This window comes from Ranitomeya imitator, chromosome 4 (genome assembly GCF_032444005.1).
Source record: "Ranitomeya imitator isolate aRanImi1 chromosome 4, aRanImi1.pri, whole genome shotgun sequence".
Taxonomy (NCBI): Eukaryota; Metazoa; Chordata; class Amphibia; order Anura; family Dendrobatidae; genus Ranitomeya; species Ranitomeya imitator.
Genome location: NC_091285.1, coordinates 19892745 through 19903562, shown reverse-complemented (window position 1 = coordinate 19903562; position 10818 = coordinate 19892745). Strand labels below are relative to the sequence as shown.

At 42.9% G+C, this 10818-nt stretch overlaps 1 protein-coding gene across 1 annotated transcript; it reads left to right on the top strand.

The window, feature by feature from the left end:
- Nucleotides 1-1823: 1823 nt before the first annotated feature.
- On the top strand, nucleotides 1824-3728 carry LOC138675221 (E3 ubiquitin-protein ligase TRIM39-like). Its single transcript, XM_069763268.1, has one exon. The coding sequence runs from the start codon at nucleotides 1926-1928 to the stop codon at nucleotides 3585-3587; it is 1662 nt and encodes a 553-aa protein (XP_069619369.1). The 5' UTR covers nucleotides 1824-1925; the 3' UTR covers nucleotides 3588-3728.
- Nucleotides 3729-10818: the final 7090 nt, after the last annotated feature.

The window sequence follows — 10818 nt, the reverse complement described above, 5'->3', positions numbered from 1 at the left end:
CCTCGGAGTAACACTTGACTCTGCCCTGTCCTTCAAACCACATATCCAAGCTCTTTCCACCTCCTGTCGCCTCCAGCTCAAAAATATCTCCAGAATCTGTCCATTCCTCAACCGTCAATCTACTAAAATGCTTGTGCATGCCCTCATCATCTTCCGCCTCAACTACTGCAACGTCCTTTTCTGTTGCCTCCCTGCTAACACCCTTGCACCTCTCCAGTCCATCCTTAACTCTGCTGCCCAACTAATTCATCTCTCTCCTCGCTACTCCTCCGCTTCCCCCTCTGCAAATCTTTTCACTGGCTCCAATTCCCTCAGCGTATCCAGTTCAAATTACTAATACTGACCTATAAAGCCATCCATAACCTGTCTCCTCCATATATATCTAAACTAATCTCCCGATATCTTCCCTCACGTAATCTCCGGTCCTCCCAAGACCTCCTTTTCTCCTCCACACTTATTCGCTCTTTACCCAACTGCCTCCAAGACTTCTCCCGAATATCCCCTATCCTCTCGAAATCTTTACCCCAACACGTCCGACTATCAACCACATTCGGATCCTTCAGATGGAACCTGAAAACCCACCTGTCACGGATCCCTCTCCGTGCTGTCACTAATTCGTCCCGTGTCCGCTCAGCACGTGACTTGGGGTTGGACCTACAAGGGTTAATCTATCTCCCCACTCTCAGTCCAGCATTCAACTTTTGTCCTATGATGTAATGGGAGCATAAATCACACACCGACCCAGGCCACACACCCGCTCATACATGCTGCCACCACTCACCGAACACACGGGCGATGAGTTACGGAAATATTACTACTGTCTACCACTCATAGGCTCACACACCTTAGGCAATGGATTCTTTAGAACATACAAGGTTCAACTGTTAAAGTTTTATGCTTTAATACAAAAAGGTTCAGTGCTTAAAGTAAGAAAAAAGGTATAAAAATATAATAAAAAGACATACAGGTATGCAAAACGGTATAACACAAACAGGAGAAACTAACAGAAATCATCTAACTTTGTAGTCTGCTTTCTCTTCCCTGGGGGGTGAATATGGAGTTGGTGGAACACATCAGCTTCTCAGGGCCTAAATCTGCCTATGCAACTCGGCACAGCCTGAGAAACTAACTAGCCTGAAGATAGAAAATAAGCCTACCTTGCCTCAGAGAAATACCCCAAAGGAAAAGGCAGCCCCCCACATATAATGACTGTGAGTAAGATGAAAAGACAAACGTAGGGATGAAATAGATTCAGCAAAGTGAGGCCCGACTATCTTAACAGAGCGAGGATAGGAAAGATAACTTTGCGGTCTACACAAAACCCTAAAGAAAACCACGCAAAGGGGGCAAAAAGACCCTCCGTACCGAACTAACGGCACGGAGGTACACCCTTTGCGTCCCAGAGCTTCCAGCAAAATAATTAGACAAGCTGGACAGAAAAAATAGCAAACAAATAGCAAAGAAGAACTTAGCTATGCAGAGCAGCAGGCCACAGGAATGATCCAGGGAAAAACAAGTCCAACACTGGAACATTGACAGGAAGCCAGGATCAAAGCATTAGGTGGAGTTAAGTAGAGCAGTACCTAACGACCTCACCACATCACCTGAGGTAGGAAACTCAGAAGCCGCAATACCACTTTCCTCCACCAACAGAAGCTCACAGAGGGAATCAGCCGAAGTACCACTTGTGACCACAGGAGGGAGCTCTGCCACAGAATTCACAACAAACACCCAAAAACTCCGCCCATATGACCCAAAACCAGTCCCACCAAATTCAGGTGACAGGTTCCCTTTAAGAGGATTTGAATAAAGTAAATGTTTTTTATTATCGATAAGGTGTGCTGGATCATTATGGATTTACTTTCCATACCCATTGTATGTTCCACAAAATAGTGGCACGCAACTGTCCTTAAGGGGTTAATGAAATGGGTGTAACAACAACTCGGGGTGAGGGAAGGTCAGTTTCCTTCCTTCTTCCGTCAGCCATGGCGTCTGCTGATCTGAGGGATGAGCTGCTCTGCTCCATCTGTTTATCTATTTTTAAGGATCCTGTAACGCTGAGATGTGGACACAACTTCTGCCGGGTCTGTATTGGTCGTGTGCTGGATACACAGGACGGGTCTGGAGTTTATTCCTGTCCTGACTGCAGAGAAGAGTTTCGGGAGCTGCCGACACTGATGAGGAACATAAATCTCCATAATGTCGCTGAACGTTTCCTGATAACTCAACAAGAACAAGAGATCGCCAGGATCTACTGCACTTACTGTGTGGACTCTCCAGTACCTGCTGTTAGATCCTGTCTACTCTGTGAGGCTTCTCTGTGTGATAAACACCTGAGGGTTCACAGCAAATCACCAGAACACGTCTTATCTGATCCCAGCACTTCTCTGGAGAAAAGAAAATGTTCTGTCCATAAGAAGATCCTGGAATTTTACTGCACTGAGGACGCTGCTTGTATCTGTGTCTATTGTTCAGCAGGAGAACATCGGGGACATCAGGTGAAGATGCTGGATGAGGCCTATGAGAAGAAGAAGGAGAAATTGAGAAATGTTCTCCAGAAACTGACCACAAAGAGAGAGGAGACTGAGGAAAGAGTCCGGAGTCCAGAGGAGCGCAGGAGAAAAGCTCAAGAAAAAGCAGCTGGAGAAGCCGAGAGAGTCACTTCCCTGTGTACAGATATCAGGAGACGGGTGGACGACCTGGAGAAGAAGGTCCTGAGTGAGATCTCCAGGCAGGAAAAGGAAGAGTCACTGTCACTGTCTGCTCGGATCCATCAGCTGGAAATAAAGAAGGACGAGCTGTCCAGGAAGATGAGACACATTGAGGAGCTGTGTAACATGACGGATCCACTGACTGTCTTACAGGAACCAGACACCGGTGACTTGTGTGATCCTGAGGAGGAGGGAGGTGATGAGGACACAGGAGGACATGATAAACAGCTCCATGATGGAGATGACCTGGATGTGGCTGTGATCTCACACACATTACACACATTATCTGAGGTAATATCAGGTATAAGGAGCGGGATCTATGTGGAGGATCCTGCAGACATATTACTGGATGTAACCACAGCTGCTAATAATCTCCTTATATCAGACGACCTGAAAACTGCAACCTGGACAGGAGAGAATCAGAAACGTCCAGAAACAGCAGAGAGATTCCAGGATTATAATCAGGTGATGAGCAGGAGAGGATTTACCTCAGGACGACATTACTGGGATGTGGAGATCAGTAGTTCAGGGTGGTGGAGGGTGGGGATCTGTTATCCCAGTATAGACAGGAGGGGATATCAGTCACTGATTGGAGGAAATAACAAGTCCTGGAGTTTGTGGAGATATGATAATCAGTATCTTGTGAGACATGACAGGAAAGAGATCCGCTTACTTGACAAGATCTCCAGTGATAGAGTCAGGATATGTCTGGATTATGAGGGCGGGCAGTTGTCCTTTTATCAGCTGTGTGACCCCATTAGACACTTACACACCTTCACTGCCACCTTCTCCGAGCCCCTCCATGCTGCATTATTTGTATATTGGAGAAAGGTTAATGGAAGCTATGTGGATAGCTGGATAAGGATTACAGGATAGGAAATAACACCCTTTGAGGTGCTCTATCATCATTGCAGTTTAGGACCGCACCGCTCCATATTTCATGCCTGTGCTCCTGATTTACAGTTTGGATTCTCTTTGTGCCCTTGGATGATACTATCAGGGTCAGCTTTGCCTTTGCTCCATCAGAGGAGCACAATTGCACTGAAGCAGAACCAGAGATCAGGCAGCTTTCCACCATTGCTTATAAGTTCTATAGAAAAGAGCTTGATAGACGCAGCGGTGGTCGGTAACCTAAGCACCAAGCTGTCACAATAACATTCATTGATAACACAGGTCTGCAAAAAAAATTTTTCCAACAACTGTTTTGGTTATTCCACATAGTCTTAAGGATTTTAAGTGCGCTGAATCCGAAAATGACCTCCGTTTTGTCATAGGACATCACGTTTTCTGCCAATTTAAGTAACTATGTTAAATAAGACAATACTTCAAAATAAATGAAAATAGACTCATAAAATTAATTTTTTTATTACAAATGTTTCATGAAAATCATTTTTTAACTGCAATGAGGTCACTAACACACACTAAAATCGATTCTTCTTCCCTGTGAGGCTTCTCTTGGTACATTTACGCTTGTGAGGAGCATCTGGAATGTCTCTCTGAAGCGTCCAACAGTTGTCTTCCATCATTGTAATGCTCCATCTTCCCCGGTATCTTCTTTCCATCTCTTTAATGTCCTGGTGGAATCGTTCACCTTGCTCTTCACTCACAGCTCCCAAATTTTCAGGAAAGTTGTCAAGGTGGGAATGGAGGAAATGCACAAACTCATCAGGCAACCTAAAGCTTGAAATGCTTTCAGCATTCGTTCGACGATTTTTTTGTAGTCAAGGTCTTTGTTATTGCCTAAAAATGTCTCTACGACCTCTTTAAATGCAAATCACCCTTCTTTTTGAGGACATTCACCACAAATGTAACAGAAACTGTCAGGCGAATTAATACACTTCCGCTGAGCCATAATGCTAATTTTGGGAAACACGGTTGAATATGATGAGCTAACACGAACGGAGATGAAGAAGTGTGAACAGGCGAGAACCAAGATAAAACAATTGATTCAAGCCCGAGCTGAGTTGATGCTGGTTTCATTAGCTCACTCTGAAAGTTCTTTTCTTTGAAAGTTATATTTTTTGGGCATTGTATGTCTTCAATTCATTGATGTGAATTAATCAATAGTAATTTTGACTTTCAAAACCCTAAGATAAAAAAAAAATACCAAAAATTGAGAAAAATATATTAAATTTGAAGAGAATTTTGCATTTCGTGGCAAATCCTGACGTCCGGGATTTTTTTCAATATTTTTTTCGTTTTCAGCACACCAAAATACATGGAAATTAGATGAAAATAATCAAACGGCTTTTTAGTCGCAGACCTGTGTAATGTCAATAAATAAATTTCAGCACCTTGCTTTTAATGGCACTTTGCAATTTTAACCATTTATAATGAGAGTAAGACTGTAAGGTTAAGATACGGGGGGTTGTCCACCTTTGGGGACATTTTATTTCTACTTAAATGCCTGTTTTTAGGGTTAAAATATATTTTTTATCAAGTGGGTTTCATTAAAGTTTTTGCACCGTTTGGCTTTTACAGACTCTTTTGTTTCCGTGCTCAAGTTTGATTTTGTCTGTGGTTATAAATCAGCTGAGAGGAGATCAGAAAAAAAGACATAAAAGAGCAGCAAACTGCCAGAATGGGATCACAGCCATAATAGTGCAGCACAGAGACTATGGAGGGCAAAAGAAGGAAAGTTCCTTCCTACGATCATGTTACTACATGAAAGAAATGTTACTAATCTAAGGTGTCAGCACCGAAAACCACAATAGAAATCTACTCTGATCATTGTGTTTTTAATGCTTTTTATGTTTTATCTTTTTTTTAGTTTTTGGTACAGATTTGATGCAGTTTTTATATGGTTTATTTTTAGTGCAGAAACACTGGGATTGTACAAATGTTTTTTTACATAGGTTATTTCTGGTTCCCAAAAGAAATCTAAAGGAAATAAAAGCACCAAAAAAACAATTCAACAGCGTCATATATAACTGTTTGGTCCATATGGATGTAACTGTAGAGCCGCCCTGGGGTCCTCATGTGTGGTGAGGGGGTTTTCAGATACTCATATGAGCCATCATGCCTCAGTATATACTGCAGTATTTAGTGTATGCCATCGTACGATCACAGGTTGGAGCAGGGTCAGGTTGGCAAATTTTGCCCTGGGGAAAAGCACACGGCAGTGGCCCATGAGCAGCGGCCATCTTTATTGTGTTCACCTCTGGCTGCTTTTACGTTCACATTTGCGTTGTGCGATGTTGCGTCGGAGACGCTACGCACAACGCAAACAAAAACGCACCAAAACGCACGCTAAAACGCATAGTTTTGCGACGCATGCGTCCTTTTTTGACGAATTTTGGACGCAAAAAAAATGCAACTTGCTGCCTCCTCTGCGCCCTAACGCGGCAAAAAAACGCATGCGTCACAAAACGCAGCACAACGCATGTCCATGCGCCCCCCATGTTAAATATAGGGGCGCATGACACATGCGTCGCCGCGGTTGCGCCCGACGCAATGCAAATGTGAACGTAGCCTAAGAGGTTACAAGACTGTAATAAGATAAACCCGGAGTAATGCTGGGATGGTTGTCTTCGAATGCTGACTACATTTTCATCCCTTCTATCGGTGTCGGTGTGCCACTGAGAGAGGTTTCTGGAACTAGTCGGCATGTGACCATAACTATACACATTCATACTTGTGATCACTATGCTGGGAATACAGAGGAATCCTGACAGTGTGGACAGCGCTCTATCACGATTCAGCAATCTGCAGTGTCGGAGTGACTACGGAAATTTGTCTAGAGCTCTGAAACCGTGTTGGAAACAAATTACATGTCGTCTTCAGAATTTATTCATATATTCTTCTCTAAACCTGTGTAAATATCGGCGTAGTGTATGTCAGTGTATTAATATACTCAGGTAATGCTGAGTTCTCTGGGACCAGCGCCGTTTCGCTCCACTTCTCAGTGACGTCAGAGTCTCCGGGTCACGCTGCGCTCTGTCTGACCCCGAACTGAATGTAAGTCTATGGAGCGAATGAACGAGGTGCATAACAAGGGTTCGCAGACTCACATTGTAAAAGAGACTACAACCATAAAGTGAGGCGGAGAGTCTGAAGGGCGGTGACATCACTGAGAAGAGGAGCAGAGCGGCGATGGACACCGGAGAAGGCACTAAGCTCCCGAACTCTTAATCTGCACCTGCAACACATCCGGCAGCATTTTTCCCGAAGCCCAAAACAGGGAAATCAGTGGGAAGCGGACTCTGCTCACTGCCGATATCTTATGAAAGCCCAGGGCCCACAGCCTAGCACCCCTGGATCACCTTCTCCACCCAACTCGGGGCCCGCAGCCTCGAATTTCCGGGACACCTTTTCCTCCCAGCCTGGGGCCCGCAGCATCGACCCTCTTGCTGCCTCCGGTGACCCAGGTACATCACCGCTGACCCCCGTAAGCTAAAGTAAAATCGGACTATAAGGACACCCCACTATTTCATTTAAAAAAATGTTTTTCCTATTTTCCTCCACAAAATTTGGGCTGCATCTTATGGTCTCATGCGTCTTATAGTCCGCAAAATAAGGTAATATACTATGACTACAGAACCATCACATATTCTCCTATATACTAGATGTGTTGTACTATATGCACAGACATCAGATGGTATATAGAGGAGAATATGTGACTGGTGTAATATCTGATGTCTATATACATAGTATAACACATACCATATACAGGAGAATATGTTACTGATATATGATATACTGTGACTACAGACATCCGATGTTATCAGTACAATTAATTTTCCTGAGGGGACACATGACAGACCCTGACTGTTGTGGAGGCCAAACTAATATGCTGAAACTAATTCTGCTCAATATCAATATTAACATATCAATTATAATTATTATTTTATATTCATATTAATTGTATTGAGCAGAACTAAGTATGCTGACACCCCATATATATATGAGCCCATATACGGGCCCCTATACAGTATGAGCCTTCACATAGCCCCCTATATTGTTTAAGCCTCCACATAGCCTCCAATGTACAGTATGAGCCTTCACATCCCATAAGTATATATATTTACTGTATATATGTATGTATATAGAAAAATTCATACTTACTTTGGTCCCGTTCCCTTGGTGCTCTGCTTCGCTCCCTGAAGCTCGGACTTTCTGCAGAGCAGACGTGATATAGTGATGTCATCACGTCACCTGTCCCAATTGCACTCACTGATTGGTGGAAGTAGGAGTCGGCGGCCCCCGTCTTCCACCAATGTATTCACCACCGTCTGCATCCTGAGGATACAGATAGCAGTGATATCTGGACGTGGTATGTCGGCAGGAGAGGGCAGGATGTGACTCGCTTTTTACCTAGGTCTGGTGAATGATGTACTGTGATACGTATACATATATCACCTACAGACATGAGACATAATCTATGTACTTATGTCCTAAACTATGTGCACATATATAGTCTTATACATAGGGGGCTTTCACACAGCATTATGGCATCTGTTTGTTTGTCCTGTCAAGGCTCACGTCCGAACCCCCTTCGAAATGCAATTCGGGTGCATGCACCAACGGCGCCATAGATTATCATTTTCGGGCATATAAGCCTACTGGAGGAGGACGCTCAGACTTAACAGACTATGACTGGGTGTCCATCTCCAGTAGACGTACACTCCTGAAAATGATCGTCTATGACCCCGTCGGTGCATACTGTATGTCCGAATCTCGTTTTGCTCGGGGGTTCAGACGTAAACCCTGATGGGACCAACGAACGCGTGCCAGAACATAGTGTGAAAGCCCCCTTACTGATCCCACCTGGACCTGGCTACAGAACATCACATATTATAATGTACAGCACTATATATGATATATAATACATGATGTCCTGGAGCCAGGCCCAGGAGCATGCAGCGTATGATTGTGAATAAAGTGCCGGCAGCTGTCTTCTAGGGGGCAGAGGGCTGGGTGACACAAAACTTCTGCTGAGGGACTGGCCGGGTGGATATTTGCCCCTCTGCCCTCCGTCCAAGCCCACCCCTGCTAAAGGCACCTGGAGATTCTTATCCATTCCTCTTTGGATGGCACATAGGAAGTATTTCTTACTCATGTTAATTATATGTTTAGATGTGGATTTTCCTGAGATGTTTGATTTTCTGAGAAGTTATTCTCCACAAATTGAATGCCCTTTATTATGTTCTAGGCTTTTTTTTCAGACACCAGAACATAATAAATGTAATATGTAAAAAATAAGAAAAAAATCCTTTATTCTCACGGCTCACCTCTTCAGGACGTCTGCTCTTCCCCGTCACCTGTCCGGTTCTCTCCACATCTTCAGATCACCGCTGTTAAAGATCTATTGTGGCTAGGACCAGATGGGAATGTGGGGGGACCAGAGAGGGGAGCGGTGAGGATAAGAAATATTTTTATTTTCAACATATTGAAGGAGTTTTAAGGTTCTGAAAAATGCTGGTCAGTGGACGCCATTGTGCTCAATCTGCGCGGAAGCAAATTACAAAAAGCTTGGAGGAACTATCAATTCTCAATGCTACATAAAGATGCTGAAAGCTCAAACTTCCAGAATCAGGGCAGAGAAGAGGACAACTTTTTGCTTGAAACATGATAACGCCAAGCCCCATACCAGACCACCGAGCACATTGCAAAATATGGCTGTAGAGTCCTACCACATCCACCGTATAGTCCAGATTTGGTGTCTTTGGACTTCCATTTCTTTGATAGATTACGTAGGCAACAATTTACAAAGATGCTGCCATCGTAGGTGTAAAAGAGTGGATACCTCTGATGGTTCCGAATTTTACTGCCTCGGCATTCGGGCTGTTTTTCATTGCTGACGATAACGTATAACCTCTGGTGGTGACATGGTGGAGCTGAAATCTTGCTCTATTCAACTACTTTCATATGTTCTCTGCATCTGTTTCTGTTTCCATGTTAATAAACAGGAGGCATTACTTTCGAATCAACCTTCATACATGGTTTTTATTCCCTCTCCGCTTATGGTGATTCTCTTAACCCTGTTGTGGAACCATAAAAAAAAAATCACTGCTTTGGTACCATGGGTTCTATATGATCCCAGGCTCAAAATCGTCACATTTCATTAAAATGAACATGCTGGCAGTTCAGAATAATCAAGTTTTATTCTGTCATCATTTCAGAACACAGTTATGAAATCAAATGTAACTTTGAAATGATTTATTTGTCATCATCAAACACAAACTGAAATTTATACCAAAATGCTTTACTAATATCTAAAAGAATTCAAATTCAATACAAATAAATGCACAATAACTGCAACTGTGTGGTCAGGAGAGTCCCAAACACAGAAAATTGAAAGTAACTTTGAAACAAAATTGAAAAACAAATTCAAAATATCAACATAAGCAGAAATAAGATACTTCAAAATACATAGAAGGTCAATGTCTGAGATTGAGCAGTTTTAGAAATATTTCAATTTATTCAGCGCTGGGGTCTATATGACCCATGGTTCCACAGCAGGGTTAAACACTAAGTTAAAACCTGCAGCTGCATCCCCCTCCTCCATGGTCCACTATTTACCATTTACGCTAGTTGGACTTTTTGAGTTCTTCAGTCTTCAGTCTGCAGGGAGGAAATGGGGAACCTACAAGCTCCTGGAAGATGAGGAAGATAATGCTGCAGCCTTATAAGACATATAATACAAAACTTCATGTGTTCTACGTAAAAAAAATACATATCAATAAATAACCTTTAATATTACACCCTCCTTTATCAAGGAGCTCTGATGGTAAAATGTAGGCACTAGCCTCAATGTCTGAATGTGAGTAAAGAGAATATTAAGGTATGTTTCCACGGTCAGGAATGGCTCAATATTTGCTCAGGATTTGCGTTTTTAATGCCTTTTTGGTGCGTTTTTTTATACGGATTTTTATGCATTCGTTTTTTTCATGAGGATTTGTATGTGTTTTGTAAGTTAAATAAAGATATACAAAAAAAGAATTGTGATGTAATTTCCTTGTTCAACCTCTCCTTTTACAATGATTGGCTATGTACCTGAGGAAGTGGACAGGACGTCAACAAAACTCGTAGTTTTATAGCCCTGAATAAAGTATGCAACTCTTCTGAACTCTGTTATTCCCTTGCCTGATTTTGGAGGTGCACGGAA